This window comes from Carassius auratus, chromosome 26 (genome assembly GCF_003368295.1).
Source record: "Carassius auratus strain Wakin chromosome 26, ASM336829v1, whole genome shotgun sequence".
Taxonomy (NCBI): Eukaryota; Metazoa; Chordata; class Actinopteri; order Cypriniformes; family Cyprinidae; genus Carassius; species Carassius auratus.
Window position 1 is genome coordinate 3756502 of NC_039268.1, and position 20023 is coordinate 3776524.

Consider the following 20023-nt stretch of genomic DNA (forward strand, 5'->3'; position numbering starts at 1 on the left):
TGTAAACTCACTCTTTTAGACCTAATGATACAAATGTATTGTAATTGTTTTAAAACGGTTTTAACCGATTCACAAATTAATTTAAAGATGTGTAAACTATTTACAAAATCGTTCATTTATTACGTTTGTATTAAAAGAGCGTTCTAATGATGTGAGTGTCAGAACTGAGAGTGTGGGGGACAGAGAGGGAGGAGCCGCACTAAAGAAGGCTGATGTTTTAGTTTCCAGAGGTTGATGTCAGTGTAACTGGATTCCTCCAGTCTGGAAACAACTGGGAACAAGATGGCTGTTGAGGGTGGACTGGAAAACTGCTTTTCCAAACTCTCACAGAAGCTGGACTGAAGCCACCCAGAGAAAAACATGCAAGTATAAACTTTTCTTATATTTCGAAGCGTCTCTTTTTCCACACGAATACCTTCACTGCGTTTTTGTTGTTGTGGAAGTTTTCACTCGGATTTCATCGTAAAAGTGGATTTCAAGTTTTTAAAAGCTGAAACAATAACTGTTCAATAACTCTGACTTGACGGAAATCAAGTTCGAGACTTTCTGTTAGTGTTTAGTGTTAAAGAGCGACTAAAATGAAGACGTTTGTTCCTGTTAGGTTACTGTAACTGACACGATGAGCTCCAGTCGCGTCCGTCCTCAAGCACCGCAGGCCTCTCCGCCTTACGAAGGGATCGAGATGGAAAAGATGCATCATGAAGAGGTGGGCCTCGGAGTGCCCGATGAGAGCCCCTCTCCACCCACCTCCAGCTCCAGACAGGCGTGGAGCCGGGATAACCCAGTGTTCGAGCCGGAGGAGGGGATGATGGAGGCGGACTGGCCTCCTGCGAGCCCCGGCCGGAGGTCTGTGTCCACGGCGTCCAGCAGCAGCATCAGTGCGCGGATCAACAGAGGACTGTATCCAACTCCACCAGCACAAGAACACCGCAGCTGTGGGAAGAGGATACTGGAGAAAATGAGAGGTCAAACTTCTGCTAGCATTACTGTGGTTATGTTTCACTACACTGAAGACACAAACAACAAAACGATTAATAATAATAATAATAATCATCATCTGAATAAATAAGCTTTCCATTGATGTATGTTTTGTTATGATAGGACGATATTTGGCTGAGATATAACTATTTGAGAATCTGGAATTTGAGGATGCACAAAAATCTAAATATTGAGAAAAAACTTTTAAAGTTCTCCAAATGAATTCTTAGCAATGCATATTACTAATAAAAAATTAAGATTTGATATATTTACAGTAGGAAATTGTAAATATTTTCATGGAACATGTTTTTTACTTAATATCCTAATGATTTTTGCCATAAAAGAAAAAGCGATAATTTTGACCCATACTGTATTGTTGGCTATTGTTACAAATTATATACCGTGCTACTTATGAGTGTTTTTGTGCTCCAGGGTCTCATAGAGTAAAACTTGTAATAGCCTTGCAAGGATGGGTTACACTTCAGATAAAGTTGCTTTTTTTATATAAAGGGCAAAGATAATTTCTTTAGTAAAATGGTGAAAGGGTCTTATTTATAATTTTCTTAAATGAAGCATCCCAAAAATATCTACCATGGTTTTCACAAAAGGATCATTTGATACTGAACCCTTGAATAATGATGTTTAAAATTCATCTTTGCATCACAGGAATAAGTGATATTTAAAAATAAATAAATAATTATTTAAATGTATTTAAAATGAATTATTTATTTTTTTTAAAGCCAATAATATTTCACAATATTACTGCAAAATAAGGGTTAAAGAATAAGTTGTATTTTATAATTAAAACTATAGTTGGTCTGTATTTTTATTATTACTTAATCTTAATTTGTAAGTGAAAAGTGCCTAATCATATAGCTAGGTAAGCATGATTTTGTGAATTAATGGAGGATTTCTTTTTTTTTATCTTTTTCAGTGCTGTGGGATACCCGTCTTTTGGGTGAGAGCAACAGCAACAGAGAGATGTACCTGAAAACCGTCCTACGAGAAATGATCACCTACATCCTCTTTCTCGTCACCCTCTGCATATGTACGTCGAATATCAGACAGTTTCATGCTTGAATATGTCAATGCATACCATGTTACATTAATATTTTTTATTCTTTTACATTTCCTTTGCCTAAATGTTAGAGTAATAGGCCTTAAAAATATTGCCATTTGCAGTTACGGACCGCTCCCGGTTAAGAAACAACCAATCAGAGCCGTGGTCCATAATTTTTTTTTGTGTTCAAGATTTACAAAATGTATATAATAAGCGAGTACACCATGAATCCATTTTCCAAACCGTGTTTTTATCTTGTCCTGAATCACTACGGTGCACCTATAATAAGTGTTTATATTCAGACTATTTTAGATCGCTTCGGGGGTACCGCGGCGGAGTAACCCAGTACCTTTGTGATTCTTCATAGACATAAACAGAGAGAAGTAGTTCCGGCTACAATGTTTTTCCGCAAAAGCATCAAAAGTTACCGACTACAGCTTAAAAAAAAGTATTTTTTTTATTTCTTTTTTTATTGTTACAGTATAAGTTGCCATTCAGCATAAAGAATCAGATGTCATAATGGAAAAAAAAAATATGACCGTGACACTTGCTTGTACCATGCTTTACAGCTTGAGCTACAGAAACACAAATAAATGAATCCATATTAAAAGTGCACAACATTTTATATAGTGAAAACTTTAGGAGCATCTAACTGCTCTCCAATATATGGAAGCCAATTTCTGTCACTGAATAAAAAATAAAAAAGGTAACTGCGACTTTTTATCTCACAATTCTGACTTTTTTTCTCATAATTGCATGATATAAACACAATTGCGGGTTAAAAAGTCATGATTGTAAGATAGCAGTTCTGAGAAATAAAGTCAGAATTGCATGATTTAAACTCGTAATTGCGAGACAAAGTTGTAATTCTGAGAAACAAAGTCAGAACGGTGAGATATAAACTAGCAATTCTGAGAACATATCAGTATCCCCCCCACACCCCTAAAAAAATTATTTTAACTCGCATTTGCGCGTAATAAAGTCAGAACTGCGAGATATAAAAATTGTGAGATTTAAAGTCAGAATTGTTAGAAAAAAGTCAGAATTGTGAGTTTTTATTTTGCAGTTGTGACTTCAGATCTAGCCATTCTGACTTTATAACTCGCAATTGTGAGTTTATATCATGCAATTCTGAGAAAAAAAGTCAGAATTGTCATTGCAATAAACAATTTTTATTCAGTGGCGAAAAACGGGCTTCCATACCAATACGCTCTACCATCTACAGAAACACAACATGTTATTCTGAAACACATTATTGATATTTGTATTAGTAACCTATGGAATGGTGAGCACCAACATGTACTACTACACCAAAGTCATGTCCCAACTCTTCTTGGATACACCACTGACAAACGGAGAACCCACGACCTTCAAGACCCTTTCAACCATGGAGGACTTCTGGAAAGTAATTATTCCACTGACTTGAATGCTCTTTAACAGTATGAAACTGCATATTAGTTCCAACTCCATCACAGATGTTAATGAAACCATTATCTGTAGTTCACAGAAGGCCCTTTTCTTGATGGCATGTACTGGGAGTTCTGGTACAACAGCAAGAGCCTCCCAGAAAACCAGAGTCTGATCTACTACGAGAACCTCCTGTTGGGCGTCCCACGTCTCCGGCAACTCAAAGTACGCAATGAGTCCTGTTCTGTCCATGAGGACCTGCGAGACGAGGTTTACGACTGCTACAGTGTCTATTCTCCTGCCAATGAGGACAAGTCACCATTCGGACCGAAGAATGGGACAGCGTATGTAACAATACTCATATATCTTGAACAATAAAATATTGGCTGATCTTTGGTCTTTTACTGGTAACAGTTTTGTTATTCTGTTTGTTTGTCAGGTGGAGGTACTCAGAGGAGAGCAGGCTGGGTGAGAGCAGCTACTGGGGTCAGGTGTCGACCTATGGCGGTGGTGGATACTACCAGGACCTGTCACGCACTCGAGAGAAGTCAGCCAATCAGCTGCAGGAGTTAAAAAACAACCTGTGGTTGGACCGTGGCACTAGAGCAGTGTTCCTGGACTTCTCCGTCTACAATGGCAACGTTAACCTGTTTTGTATTGTGAGGTAATGAACTGAAGCGGTGTTAAAAGTGCATTAGATTTAATACTCTGTGTGGATTGTTACTATAAAAATGATTAAACCAAGAATACCAAATATTTCATTTTTGCAATTAATTATGCCCAAACCTTATAACATAGTCTCAATTTAACATATCAAGCTTTTTTTGTAAACATTTTGTACTTGTACTTAAAAAAAAAAAAAAGTTTTTTCTTGATTGATTACATACTGAATTGTTACTGATAAATAACTATTTAAATGAAAATTAATAACTACATAGGTTTATATATAGTGTAGATTTAACATTCTTCTACTTTTCTAGCTTTTCTGTACTTTTTACTTCTAAAGTATGAAGAACCTTGGATTAAAGTTTAGTATTTGTGATGGTTTAATTTGCCCACCATTTGAACACTCTTTCTTGCATTTATTTAATTTAAATATATTATATCATTTAAACAACTATTTAAGCGTAAAACATTACAACCAAAGGCTGACAAACTCAAAAGATTTATAAAACAAAAGATTTTGGTGCCATGAATTAAGAGTTTGTTCCCTCATTTTAGTTAAATCCAGGTCACAATTTAACCGAAAAGAGGGAACAAATGAGCAAATTATGAGAACGACATGACTATGCAGTGTACTTAAAACAATTATAATTATTTTATGTAATAAGATATAGCATAGCTTTAGCATCCATGCTTTACTTTTCTTGACTTCATATACGAGGTTTCCTCAAAGATCTGTCACTTTCTGCTTTGCTGCAGGTTGCTGGTGGAGTTTCCAGCCACAGGTGGCGCTGTGACCTCCTGGCAGTTCCAGACGGTGCGTCTCATCCGGTACGTGTCCAGCTGGGACTATTTTGTGGGGATGTGTGAAGTGGCCTTCTGCGTCTTTGTGCTGTATTACCTGGTGGAAGAAGTTCTAGAGATCCGCCTGCATCGTTTGCATTACTTCAAGAGCCTGTGGAACTGCTTGGATGTTCTCATCGTCGCAGTAGGTCAAAGTTCATAATGATAGATATCTGTGGTTTACTCCAGCCACTACTGACTGTGACACCTTGGTTTTTGTTCATCATCGTCACAGCTCAGTGTTCCAGCCATCATTATGAACATCTGCAGAACTTCAGCGGTCAGTCACAGACTTCACTTCCTGTTGGAGAACCACAGCACATACCCCAACTTTGAGCCGCTTGCTCGCCTTCAGGTTCACTTCAACAACCTGGCTGCCATCATTGTCTTCCTCTCATGGGTGAAGGTGAGGTCTCGTCTCAATATCTGACATGTACAAAAACTTTTTTTGTTGTTGTCGTTTCATCAGAATACAGCCATCTTGCTTTTCCCACAGCTTTTTAAGTTCATTAATTTCAACAAGACCATGAATCAGCTGTCCACCACCATGTCACGCTGTGCCAAGGACCTGATGGGCTTCGCCATCATGTTTTTCATCGTGTTCCTGGCCTACGCTCAGCTGGCGTATTTAGTGTTTGGTACTCAAGTCAACGACTTCAGCACCTTCCAGGCCTGCATGTGAGTTGTGGAGGCATCTAAATAACCAAAAATATACTTCGAATATAGTATTATATAAATAATAATATGTAATAATACACAAAAACATGATGATAATTAGTTGTTAGCTATTTTGAAAAATTAAATACGAGATTGAATCCATCATACATACATTCGAAATGCATGCTATAGATATTACGGTGTATGATTTTAAATATTTAAACTTTCTTTTTTTTGGTTTAAATAAAATGTAATTTAACTACAGTAACTGCATTACATTTTTTTATTTTAATTGTTTTCCGATGTTTGTTAGAACAAAGAACCGAAGTGCCACTTTTATTTTTATCTATTTTGTATTTATGAAAGAATATTTGATTTCAGTTATTCATTTAATTATAAATCAATACATTTAGTTAGTACTTTTAAAGGGATAGTCCACCCAAAATGAAAATTCTGTCATGGTTTACTCACCATCAAGCTTTTAATATGAAAAAAAAAAAAGGAAGCCAATGGGTAACAGCAATTGTTTGATTACCCACATTCTTGAAAATATCTTTTGTGTTCAACAGAAGAAAGAAACTCATACAGGTTTAGAACAGCTTGTAAATGATCACCAAATTAAAAGTTTGGTGTGAACTGTCCCTTTAAGACAATTTGTTTTTAAAATATTGTGATACTTTATGAATATTACTAATGTTGGTGGTTTCTGTTGCTCACAGTTTCACACAGTTCCGGATCATTCTGGGAGATTTTGACTTCTCAGAAATCGAGGAGGCCGATAGCGTGCTGGGCCCGATTTACTTCACCACCTTTGTGTTCTTCATCTTCATGATTCTACTGGTAAACACAAACATAAATCACATGAGATCAATCCTAAATGTGAAAATGCTCATGTTTTACTGGGCCTTTTGTTTTGTTCAGAATATGTTCTTGGCCATCATCAATGACACTTACTCTGAGGTGAAAGCTGACATGGCCCAGCAGAGGTCAGAGATGGAGATCACAGACCTCATCAAGAAGGGCTACAACAGGGCGATGGTCAAACTCAAGCTGAAGAAGACCTCCATCAATGACATCCCAGACAGTTTACACCAGGCTGCAGGCAAACTCAGCTTCGATGAGCTCCGGCAGGACCTCAGAGGGTGAGAAACGTGTACCCCCACTGTATGATGCAGATTAAACCTCTCGCAAGATGGACATAACGGTCAGTGTGAACTGCATTTGTGCACAGAAAGGGCCATTCGGATGCTGAGATTGAAGCCATTTTTGCCAAGTACGACCTTGACGGAGATCAGGAACTGACCGAACACGAGCACCAGCAAATGAGAGATGACTTGGAGAAAGAGAGAGTGAGTGAAAAACTAATGCTACAGGATCTCGCACGATTAGTATTGTTGTTGTTTTTTAATTCAAGGTACACATAATGTACAGTTCTTGTTATCCTTGGGAACTGAACCCATGACCTTCTGAACACAGTTAAATCATGTCAAATAAATAAGCAAATTGCTAAATGAAACTGAGACGGATGCTTAGTATCTGTTGAACACTCGCCAGGAGGACTTGGATCTGGAGCACAGTTCGCTGCCCAGGCCAGTGAGTGGGCGGAGCTTCTCGCGTAGCCAGGATGACTCCGAGGAGGACGATGATGAGGACAGTGGACACAGCTCTCGTCGCCGTGGCAGCAGCTCAGGGGGCGTGTCATACGAGGAGTTCCAAGTGTAAACATCGCCTGTCACTCAATATCTTTTAGCTAGGATTACGCTTTCACAATATATTGAATGTTTGAGCTGTAAATAAAAGGTTCCTTGTGCTGATTGTGGCCCATCAGGCTCGTGCGTCGAGTGGACCGCATGGAGCACTCCATCGGCAGCATCGTGTCAAAGATCGACGCCGTCATCGTGAAGTTAGAGGCCATGGAGAGAGCCAAGATGAAGAGGAGAGATGTGCTCGGACGGATCCTGGATGGAGTCATGGAGGTGATGATGAAAAAAAGTTTCACTTTAACAAAAATGTGGGCATTTATGTATTTTTTTTAATATATTTTACACACAAGTCAAAGTCTCAAATAATTATTCAATGTCACTTATGCTCACCAAGTCTGCATTTATTTATTTGATTATCAATACAGTAAAAAAAAATTGGTATTGTGAAATTATTTTTACAATTTAAAATAACTTCTCTTTGAATACATTTAAAATTTAGTTTATTCCCAATATTTTAGAGCATCACTACACCAGTCTTCAGTGTCACATGATCCTTCAGAAATCATTCTGATATGATCATTTGGTGCTCAATTATTAATAAAGATGCTTATTATTCAGCAGTTTCAGTTTTGAAAAGTTTTTGCCGCTTAATATTTTTTTGGTAAATTTGAATGTTAAAAGAACAGCATTTAACATCATTGAAATATAAATATTATTTAAATTAATCATTTGTGTTGAATAAAACTATTTAAAATAGAAAAATAAAATTTTCCAACCTTTTGCTTTTTAGTGTACATTTTGTTTAATAATTGATTTTATATATATATATATATATATATATATATATATATATTTTTTTTTTTTTCACATTATTAGTTAAATTACTGTTTACTTAAAAAATATTTAGAATATTCCAACATAATTTACTACTCAATAGAAATGTAATCATATATACAATATACATTACTGTCGAGTTGCATTTTTGCTTTTAGACAAATTATTTGTCAGGACATGGAGATAACTTGTGTTGGGACTGTGCTTTATGATTCCCAAAAAAGCGTTAAAGACAGTAGGTTTTGAGACACAGCTTTAGTCATTTTTATGTTTAATTGTTGATTAGACCAATATATTGTAGCATACATTAAGAAGTCTAATTTGATTCTCTCAGGACGAGAGGATGGGCCGAGATCCAGAGCTGCACCGAGAGCACATGGACAAGCTGGTGAGAGAAGAGCTGGAGCGCTGGGAGTCTGATGACACCATGTCACAGGTGAGCCACCATCAGGCCACTCCCATCATCCCGTCCGCTCAGCTCCGCCCACGCAGCTCCCGCTCACCATCCTCACTGTCCAACGAGGGCCCAGATGGAGCGGCCAGTGGGGCCGCCCACATGTGAAGGGTTTTAATTGTAAAAACATTCCTACAGATCATGAATTCCACAATTTTTTCTCCAGTGCCTTGCCTGGTGCAGTGCACTGGGCAAAATTTACTTAAACAGTATTAAAGGTCCGTCCCAAAGCCACAGTATTAAGTTAAATAGTAATAACTATTAATAAATAAACATTGAGTTAAATAGTCCTGCAAAAAGCTATTTATTTGGGTTTCTTTATATTAAAGTTAAAAGGGGCTTTATGATGCAAAAGTTGAGATAAATTGAGTTTTTTTTTTTTTTTTTTCTAAAACACCGTTTCATTATTATTTAATAAAAACAATTTTTTGGATATGTTATTGAAATAAATTAGATTTTAAGGTCAGTCAGTGGAAGCTTAACTTTGGTTTGCCCATATTAACAGGTACATTTAAATGCATTTTGAAATTGAGGTACATTTAGCTTTTTTCAGCAATCTTAGCTATGATTACTTCTATTCAGTATATTATTTTCCTATCAAGCTATAACTAATTTACTGTATATATTGATCCCAAAATTGCATTACATTAGTAATTGCATTTAAGCAAAAAAATAGTTAAATTAATACATCTATGTGAACCTAATAGTCACAAAAAATTACCTTGTCACCATCTGGTTAGAAGTCATTGGCTTGGGAAAGTATATAAGAAGTATATTTCATCAAATTTTTTGTACTGTATCCTGCGATGGTTGAATGCAGTGCTTACAGTGTGGATGAAACGCAGTATAGATATGCATTATTCTCACTATCCTACAATATTAAAGTCCATTTTCATCCGTAATAAAGAAACCAGATGGAAAGCTTACAGTAATGAAGGAAATAATGTTCAACAAGGATCAGTATATATATATATATATATATATATATAAAGGGAAAATAGCTATTCTTACACACAATTATACCTTACAATGCAACTCTTACAGGAGAAGTAAACATTCGTAATTTTCAAACAGTGAAGGTGGTCGCACAAAACTTAATATATAAACTATGCATTTGGTAATCAAGCTTTTGTGCATTTTTCCCTCAGTTTGCTTTGCATATTTTGCAGTTCACATCTTGTTTTAGTATGTGTGGCATGTTTTGTTAAACATATATACTTAAATGTATTTTTAATAATTATGATTCTTAAATCATTTTGATACTTTAACAAACTTCGATTTGGAGTGCATCTGATTTCATGGGAAACCCATGTACTATTTGTCTTAAGGTTGGATTTACAGAGCTTTTCATGATTCCCTAAATGTAAAGTGTATAGTTTCTCCACAACTAGCATCAACAAACTGCTAAAATAATTGTTTTCATAAGTTGTATAAATATACAGTCAGACAGGTAACCACATGTGCCAGATGTGATATGTTGGGTCGCTCAAACAAATCAGTGTTTGGTGCTGCTTAAGAAACAGAAATTACACACTTCTTCTGAAAGCTTAAGAAAAATGTCAAAAAACTTTTTTGTTCAATTTCCTCTAACTCTGTATGGTACTCTGTAGTTGTCAGATTCTATTACAGTTTAATATGACAGTCATTCAAAATAAAATCCATTCAGACTCAAATCATGTGCTCATTATTTGGCTTGATCCCAGTCATAATGCCCTCTAACAAAGTGACTATATGATCTGTACAATAGGGATATTGTGTAGTTATCAGCATAGTCGCCAAGTTTACTAGCTTTTATCCATGGTTTTAGCATTTTTAATGTGGATTAGGCCACATTAAGACCAGTTACACGGATTATGAAGGAGCGAGTCGTACCAGGCCTGTGACTGAAGGAACAATGAAAGAGTTGACAAAATATTTACATTGAACTTAATTATTTCAGTGAAGGTAACAATGTAATCTTATGAAATGCTCTTATTTAGGATATCTTGTTTTTTTTCTAATAAACTAATAATGTTACGATGCATTAGTACACTAACAATCAACATGAAACATTCACAGCCCATTTTATTCCACTAATGCAATACGTTTGAACAGAATAAGAAAGAAAAGTAAATTTAGGGAGACATTGATTACCAGAAAAATAATGTGAACTGATTAACTATTCACGGTAAGGCCAGACATAATGTGTTTTTGTAAAGTAAAGAGAGCTGATTTTACTATGACTTTTACAGTCTTGAATTTGGGACGAAATCAGTATAGAAATCCCATCCCATCTACCTTCCCATCCTTACATAAAAAGGACAAAATTATATTGTAAGATAGCAGAATTGAGTGTGTTAATGTGTGATGATTGATAAAGCCAACAATAATCGGAACATTTACGAGAACTTCGGAATGAATCGGAGCTTGATGTAAGCGATGATGAGAAAAATCAAAGTCATGAGCGCAAGTGCTATGTGGTTGTGCCATAAACCCCAGGATGAGTAATCGATTCCTTGGAACGTCAGATGCTGTTCTCCTGTGCACCTGTCAAATATAATGTAATAGAAGATTACGCTGAAATATACGCTACCATCACACTGACACCAAAATTAAGTTTTTAAATTAATTAGTAAGATAAAGTGGCATAGTTAGGTGGCACTACTTGCAAGCCAACCTTACACAATATATAAAATTCTAAATATCTCTAAGTGCAAAACCAAACTTATTAGAAGACTAATATATACATATGTTTTTACATACATGAGGATGTCAGCAGCAGGGCTGCTCATCACGGCGGAGACATTCCCACAAAACTTCAGCCCCACAAACTCATTTATCTCCAATGCCTGTTCAAAGGATTAGACGTTCCTCAACCATCATTAAAATATTATCTCAACAGAAAGTCTTTTAGTCACTCGGATGTAGGGCCAGAAGCGGAAGTTCATACCTCGAGTCCATAGCGAGGGATGCTGAGGTACTTCAGCCAGGACAGCCAGTCCATGATGCTCTTCAGGTTAACCAGCAGACCAGAGAAGATCTGGACACACATGCAATTCAAGTTCTGCGGTAAAAAGGCTTGTTATGAGGCGTGCGATTGTGTGAACTTGCCATCATGAAGATGAAGCTGATGGTCATGAAGATGTTGGCCACGGCCACCACTGATTGGTCAGCTGAGATGGCCATGGTCATGGACGCAGCCGCACAAGAAACCAGAATCACTGTCAACATGAAGGTGAAGAATGCTGCCACTGTGGGTTTTAACCCTGCAAAACAAAGATTTCAACATTAGAACACCGTAAACATGCACACAAAAATACATTTGAATTAAAACTGTATAATGTTTACAGAAAACTGGTGGATCTTGCAATTCAATTAAGCAATTAAGACATTAAGCACCGTTTCTTTAAGGTATAATCATTTACAACACACCAATCATGAAATAAACAACACCAGTGAAGAGTATGGTGGGCACTGTGCGCTGAGTGATGATGTCAGACAGGATCTTAGACAGGAAGTAGACAGACACTCTGTAGTATCCACTTGTGATTTCATGACTGCAAAAAAAAAAAAAAGGTAATAAATAACATGCTAATTTACACTGTAGAGGTGTAACAGATGAATCCAATCCAAAGCTGTCCTGCATATAACACAGAATGAATTGTTATTTCATTTAGAGATTAAGTAGAGAAATAATGCAAAAATATGTTAAGATATAGAAACTGAATTATGTATATAAATGTATTTAAAATAGAATAATCTTTAATTATATTTTCATTTATTAGAATTTTATTTTTCATTTTTAAATTGTATATATTACATTAAAATAGCAGTAATAGTAAAAAAAAAAAAAAACACTTCAATCGCATATTTAAAAAGTTGAAGGCAGAACCAAAACCGCATCAAAGCAGCTTTTGGATATTAGGGATTGAGACAGTTTTTTTATGCAGCACTGCATTATTACAGATAATTTAGAGATCAAGGATATGCAGAAAGAGAAATAAAATCACTCGCAAGAACTTTTCAGTTTCTCATTGTATATGTGTGGTTATTTGCAGCATCTGATACTCCGTAGTAGCAAATCAAATATTTCTTGAGCTTTTCTAAATGTCAAACAGGTGTTGAAGCACTCACATAAACAGTTTGCGCTCAGTGATGAAGAGTTCGGCAGCCGAAAGTGTGCTGAAACATTGATTCGTTGTGATGAAGAACAAAACACCAAACCTGGGAAGAAAATGGTGACATTTGCATTTAATGATTCAATAGTATATAGTAAATTGTAGAAACAGTAATATATATAGTACAGGATTTGTGTACTTTGTCCAGAATAATGGGAAGCTTTATACATAGACACACACAGTTTTAATAAAAGCATTAAATGAAATAAAGTCACTCAATTCCATTTACTTAAGAACGATTATCTCACCTGTTTTGTATGCCACTCTGGTCATCTTTGACTCCATAGAAGATTGCACCAACAATGGCAGCCATGAGGGTCGTGACAGCCAGCTGCCAAAAATAAAGATCATAATTCAAGCAGTGTGCTTTAAAACTAGTAATAAATGATTTCAATGTAATTGACACATGAACATGATTTTATTAAGATATTCCTTTGAAGGTAAATATAGAAATACGTAAATAAATGCATAAGAAATAACTACTAGCAAATCAAATTCAACCAGTGGCATGCACACACAAACAACTGAGATCATTTACTCAAAGCTAATGGGCAGAAGGAGTGACAGTCGTCACAATAATCTCTTAAAGTATCTGATCATTGTGAAGCACAGTCGGCTAAGCAAATACAGCCGAGCTCTGGATGATAAACCACTCTCCAATCCTGATGTCGAGGCACCAGCACTCAACTAACTCCAGTCAGGTGATGGTCTGATAGACACCATCCTGTCACACTTGTGAGACGTTTCTCCACACTGCATGGTGAGAAATCATATCACTTCAGATCCTCGAGGCGGGTGAGACCCAGATCACAATGGTCACCAAATCCGCTTAACTTTGACTTTGAGAAATTAGTCGAATGCCTCTGGGAGCAATCAGCTGTTAATAATTTGATGGTATTTGGTGGTTAATGAGCATCTAAGTCTCTAGAAAGTCTCTTTTGAGGAAAATCTGGAGCGGGATGGTGGTTGGGAGGGAGGAAATGGATCTAAACCATTGGGCAATAAATCTTTGTTTAGTGTAATTTGTCTTTACATTCCTTAAACTGAATGCTTGAATCTCATGAAAACAAAAGCTGGTTACATTGCAAAAGAATAAATTGTCACTTTATTTTATTTTAAATTAACATACCATTAACTACAACTTGCCTCAATTAACTCCTGATTTGCTGCTTATTTAAATTATTATTAATTTAAATTATACTACCTTATTAGTAAGGTAGTTGTCAAGTTTAGGTATTGGGTAGGAATAGGGATATTGAATATGGTTTTGCATAATATGTGCTTTATAAGTACTAATAAACAGCCAATATTTTAATAATTGACAGGCTAATAAGCAACTAGTTAATAGTAAGAATTGGTCCCTATATTAAAGTGTTACCAGAATTATGACAAAAGTCTATATTAGAACCATTGGATTTAGATGACATTGTAACATTCTTTTTTATAATAAATTTTCCATGTGTCTCAAGATTTAGTTTTGTTTGTAATTACCATCACTCTCAATTTTCATACTACAATTCTCAGTACTGCAATACAAGAATAAAGTAAAAATGAAAGGCAGAAAATTATTGTTCTATAAGAAAATCATAATTGTACTGCAAAGCAGAAAAAAGCAGTACAATATATATCAAATATTTTACAATTTTTCTGGCATTACAGTAATAGGAATTGGGAGGAAAATACAATTATAGAAACTAATGGACCTAATAACAGGTTTTATCTTCTTTATGCAAAATAAAATTTCTTATTATACAAAAATATAGGGGTGCTCCGATCACGATCGGCCGATTGTTAATGCGCATCTCGTCAGTAAAGCCGGTTCTCTAATCAGCGGTTAATTCCATCAGGTGCGTGATTTCACATAGAGCAGCTGTTACTACACAGAGCCGTTGTTAACTGAGAAGATGCGCCAATAAACGCTGAAAATGAAGTGGATTTGCACATCTTCTCTATTAACAACGGCTCTGTGTAGTAACAGCTGCTCTATGTGAAATCACGCACCTGCAAATTTCACTGCACATCGTGATCGGAGCACCCCTACAAAAAAAAATAAATAAATAATAATAATAATAATATATATATATATATATTTCCATTATGATTTTGGGGTGATATAGAAATTCAAATTAGAAATCAAACTATTTACATTTTGATGTATTTTTAAATACATTCCTGTTTCGGTTTTGTGGTCACATTGCTTAAAAAAAAAAAAAAAGAAGTTAATTTATATTTTTAGAAATGTATAATTTATATATATAATGCTTGTAAACAATTTAGAGGAAGGTCAGACAGACCAAAGCCATATATACGGTGGTACCTGTGCTACTGAAGTCTGAGGGTTCAGCATTAGATTCCAGATGGTTCTCCACAACACCCAGTGGAGCTGGTGGAAGAACGAGCTGTTGTAGGTGATGGTGTGACCCTTGGCTCTGATGTTGTTGTCTTTGGCCCAGGTGATACGCTCTAGCTCAGCTTTGATGCTCCGTGCATAGCTGCAGTTTCTGTACTTCTCCACCAGCTGATCCTCAATAGACTGCTGGCTGACGGCTGTCACATCAAACTCACAATCTGCCAACAGCATTACACATGATGTCTAAGTTAATTTAAGTGATACACAATTCATAAACTACAAATAGTTGACTAATAATATATGAACCAAATAGCTTGTCTTTTGTCATTTATGGCCAAATACTTTGTAAATGCCTTTTAACTAGAAGCAAGACATGTTATAGGCATTTGTTGCAAAGTTTTACATTACATATCTGATGAGGAAATCACTTGACAAGCGAATCTGGCTCCTCAAAATCCATTTAAATGGAAATATAACAAAGTACCTCCATTATTCTGAATCTTTGTCATGTTGGCAGCAGCACAGCTTCCATTAATGATGTCCAAGAAGAAATCAGCCGGGTTATTATGAGCTTCACAGGCATATCCTACAATATCAATTGGAAAAAACACCATTAAGTGAAGAAATATTAGTATTTAGAATATTGTATTTCTGTAAAACATTCACATCTTTTGACACTTGACAGGTCAGATATTAGAACTAATAATATTTGAAACGGATAAGAATATAACATAGTATGGAAGCCAATTTCCGCCACTAAATAAAAAATAAAACAAGGTAATTGTGACTTTTTTATTCAAAATTCTAGTATAGTCACAATTCTGAAGTTTTTTTCACGCAATTGCAAGTTTATATCTCGCAATTTTGACTTTCTTTTTCCTAAGAATTGAGAGTAATAAAGTCAGAATTGCAAGATATAAACTCGCAATTACCTTGTTTCATCAGTTCATTCAATCAGTGGCGGAAATGGGCTTCCATACTTTTATAGATTTAAGTCATTGTATCTGTAAATTATTCTACCAATGTTGGCAAAGTAGTCTAGAGCATCTTGAGTGGGACCATGATAAACTTGTTTGCCGTTGACCAACAGGGTGAGGCTGTCAAAGAGCCGGTAAATTGAGTATCGCGGCTGATGAATAGACATGATGATAGTGCGCCCCTGACCGGCCATTCTGAAAACAAACAGGGTTGAGATAAAACAACAAATCAATACTTAATTATAATTCATTTCGATAACACTATATTTTAAGATGTCCTTGTTAAACGTTACATGTACTTATTTTTATTATAACGACAATACATTATGCATAATTACATGCAAGTAACCCTAAGCCAAAGCGAATCCTAACTCTAACTATATAGTAAGTGCATGTTGTTAATAATTTACTTAATTAAAATAGGAAGTTTGAATATATATTTTTAAAATCGCAATAAAGTTTTTAATGTATTTTGGAACAAATGAAGCCTTGAGCAGAATATACTTTTTTCTAAAACATTATTTAAAAAATATCAAACTGACAACAAAACTTTTGAATGATATGATGACTTGCATATCTCAGAAATGGATACTGAGAACTGAAACTCAACCAATGGCTGCTTAATTTGACAGAAGATACAGACCTCTTCAGCAGCAGGAGCACAGAATAAGCTGTGCTGGCGTCCAGACCAGTGGTGGGCTCGTCCAGAAACAGCACAGAGGGGTCTATGATCAGCTCCATCCCAATGCTGGTCCTCTTCCTCTCGCCACCTGAGATACCTCGGATCAGCTGCGTGCCCACCTGTAAAGACATACACTTTTGGTTTATCTCCTTTGTAATGGGACACGAGTGAGATTCTGTGTAATATCTGACATGCTAGAACTCATTCCAAAAGGGAGATTAAAAATGGCAAATAATGGAGATCGCTTACATAATTATATATATATAAAAATATATTATGCATACTATTTCACCTTTGCATCAGCGACTTTGTTGAGGGCCAGCTCTGAGATGAGGTGGCTCACTCTCGCCTCTTTCTCTTTTGGACTGATTTGGGAGGACAAACGTAGCGCGGCTGAGAAACAGAGGTTTTCTCTCACCGTCAGAGTCCCCATCACTATGTCATCCTTAACACATAACCACAAATGTTGTAGATAATGATTTGATATTGTGTCAACAAGAAAACTTCATTCAGAATCCCAATATACGATCCTACACCTTAAAAGCATTTATGCATCAAAAAGTTCTCACATCTCAATATAGTGCATTGTACCTGGACAACATAACCAGAAAGACATTTGAAATTAGGTGGCTGTAGGGCTCCATTGATGAGAACTTCACCAGAGAGTCCCGCGGGATCCTTCCGGGCTGCAAGTACATCCAAAAAACTGAAAGAGAGAGAGAGAAGCGGACGATAATGATGTTTCTTTAGCATTCATCTAATTGATTCCACATTACTGGAGGAAACTGGTCAGGAGAGATTCTCCAAAACCTTGATCCATTTGGCACCGATATCTTATTAGGATGTGTAGAAGTCAAATATGCACTCACGAAGATTTGCCACTTCCCGTAGGACCCAAAATAGCATTTAAACCAGGTCTCATGATCCCACTGAAAACGGAGATAAAAATGAGATTATGTTCATGTCACTAGCTATGGAATTCATCAGGCACTGTGGAAAAATGAGGTAGGTTATTGCACAGTCTAAAAGTAGAGAGCCATGAGTTGAGATGAATGCTGCTCATCTAAGCAATGGATCTGAATGTCACTGCATGGCTGACGAAACACTTATTAAATCTGAAATGCTTATCAAACTATAATACTGTTAAAACTAGGTCATCTAGACGCTGCTGAGACCCTCAGTTTAACTAAGTCTTTTAATAGGTCGAGATCACACTTGACTGCATTTAACCCTGGTGGCTTGTAAGCCAAGAGATCAAGAGATTAGAATCACAAACCCATTCTTAATATCATATAATTGACACTAACACTATGGAGAAGAATGCGCTTGGCTCTGGGAAATGGCAAGCTCATTTAATGTTCGGTTTTCTGCTGTCCATTGTTCTGCTGAAAACATTTTATTCAATTCAAGTTTATTTGTATAGTGCTTTTTACGATACAAATCAATGCAAAGCAATTACGTTTCTACAATATTTAGTAGTAGCTTATAAGTGTTGACTGTCAGTTTATGTGCATTTGACAGGAATTTTCAGAAAAATGTATACAAGACGTAGTCAACCAGACGATGATCATTATTAACAGCATTTATTATGTGATTGCATAGTAAGTAGCGATATTTGTTAGTTCTGTATGTTGTTTCAGGGTTAGCATCATGTCATTTTATGCAGCCCATGTAAAAGGGTTTTATACAGAGGTTACAAGAGACCTTTGGTATGCTTCGTGTTTCTATGAGGCCATAAGAAATGTCTTAAGATCCATAGATGTCAGTGTTTTTATTTTTACCGATTTATTTTTTAATGCCAATGACCCCTAATCACATTGTGAGGCAAATATATTTTCAAATTTAGCATATAAGCAACGTGTTCTTGAACGTGCACATGGCAAAGAAAGAGAAAATGCTTCACAAAATGATGCAAATTTATTTATGAACTAGGTTGGCAATAAAATAATTACAATGAATTGAATGATTTGAAAGCAGGACAATGCTACTACAGCAATAGGAGAACATTTATACATTAATGTTGTCATAGAAGGTCTTTTGAAGTCACAGGAGAGAACTTTTTTAAATTCTTGTGTTTCTATATTTTTATGATGTCATAAGTGAGCCTTTTTAAATTCCTATGTTGCCATAGTGATAAAGTTCTTATGATGTCATAGATTTTTTTTTCCCCCAATGATGCAAAAAGAGAACATTTTAATATTATTGTTTTTAAATACTTGAATAGAACTAATAGAATGATGGGGGGGGGGGGGGGTAAGAACATCAGGAGCTCAAGTGTAAAAGATATTGAAAAGCACCAATGGAAAATTAACCATTGACATACTGAAGAGAGTATGAGAACTAATCATTTTTCATTTGACCTTTTTGTCTGTGTGTCATTGACTCACTTGAGGTCCACCAGAATCTCTTTATGGACTGTTGTCCTCCTGCAGATGGGTCCACTCTTCTGCTCCACTCTATAACGGATGCTGTGGAAACTGACAGTAGCTCCATGTTGCTTCTTTATGAGCTCCATGGCAATGACATTTGACCCAGACTTCCCATTTCTGCCCGTCTCTTCAGTGATTTGATCATGCTCAAAGACAGCATTATCAGTCATCTTCTGACAGGTTTTCTCCCTTAGAAAACATACGCAATATGATGAAGAGAAGAAATGCATTTAATTTGTATGTAGGTGCAAAAACAACAAACAATGTAAGGGTTGCACTAAAATAAATATAGCACAAGCTTCAATTTACCGTATTAATTCAACATAGGTGAAACTGAGAAAGATGCTTACCTCCTCAAGCCGCTGCAGTGACTCCTGGACGTCTGGGGTTTAAGCTCTTCTCAGGGGTATCAGATTGGGGGAAACTATTCAAACCTGACTGTGCTCGAGGCAGTGAAGCAGAGATCTTATATAGATGGAACGGAGGGAGGGGTTTGGGGACAGGAATCAGGGTTTAAACCTCCTTTTTACATTTTCCTGTATTACATTTACTGGAACACAAAATACATGTTTAATAATGAAAAAAGATACGTTTGTTGAGACACACCTTTTAATGACTCCTTGAATATAATATTAAGTAGATAGGACAACAAATAAACAGGCAAAAATCAATCATGTTTATCCAACAGAGATGTTTCTGGTGAAACTTTATTCACAGCTGCATTTTACTTCACAATAAACTGCATATCAATAAAGCCAAGTTAGGTCCATATATAGAGCAGGAAACACTTACAGTTGTTTTATAGATTGTTCTGGGCAAGATCCATGCA

General features: G+C 36.1%; 2 protein-coding genes across 3 annotated transcripts; one reads left to right on the forward strand and one right to left on the reverse strand.

The window, feature by feature from the left end:
- Window positions 1-167: 167 nt before the first annotated feature.
- Window positions 168-8722, forward strand: LOC113044113 (polycystin-2-like). 2 transcript variants are annotated; one of them, XM_026203743.1, is made up of 15 exons: window positions 168-366; window positions 602-965; window positions 1913-2026; window positions 3310-3443; window positions 3539-3789; window positions 3885-4109; window positions 4868-5096; window positions 5187-5357; window positions 5448-5629; window positions 6328-6448; window positions 6530-6750; window positions 6840-6957; window positions 7166-7326; window positions 7437-7584; window positions 8480-8722. In XM_026203743.1, exons 1-15 carry the CDS (start codon window positions 361-363, stop codon window positions 8705-8707), a joined length of 2673 nt encoding a protein of 890 aa, XP_026059528.1. In that variant the 5' UTR covers window positions 168-360; the 3' UTR covers window positions 8708-8722. The 2 variants fall into 2 exon arrangements, with proteins under 2 accessions (XP_026059528.1, XP_026059526.1); XM_026203741.1 differs by having other exon boundaries at window positions 169-366; window positions 7163-7326.
- A 2226-nt stretch (window positions 8723-10948) lies between these two features.
- On the reverse strand, window positions 10949-19374 carry LOC113044125 (ATP-binding cassette sub-family G member 2-like). The gene is made up of 15 exons (XM_026203756.1): window positions 19153-19374; window positions 17635-17694; window positions 17357-17471; window positions 17058-17210; window positions 16727-16884; window positions 16127-16278; window positions 15591-15692; window positions 15074-15324; window positions 13005-13087; window positions 12713-12802; window positions 12011-12135; window positions 11690-11844; window positions 11529-11618; window positions 11342-11427; window positions 10949-11125 (listed from the first exon to the last, which is right to left on the reverse strand). Exons 1-15 carry the CDS (start codon window positions 19362-19364, stop codon window positions 10978-10980), a joined length of 1980 nt encoding a protein of 659 aa, XP_026059541.1. The 5' UTR covers window positions 19365-19374; the 3' UTR covers window positions 10949-10977.
- Between the last annotated feature and the right edge of the window lie 649 nt (window positions 19375-20023).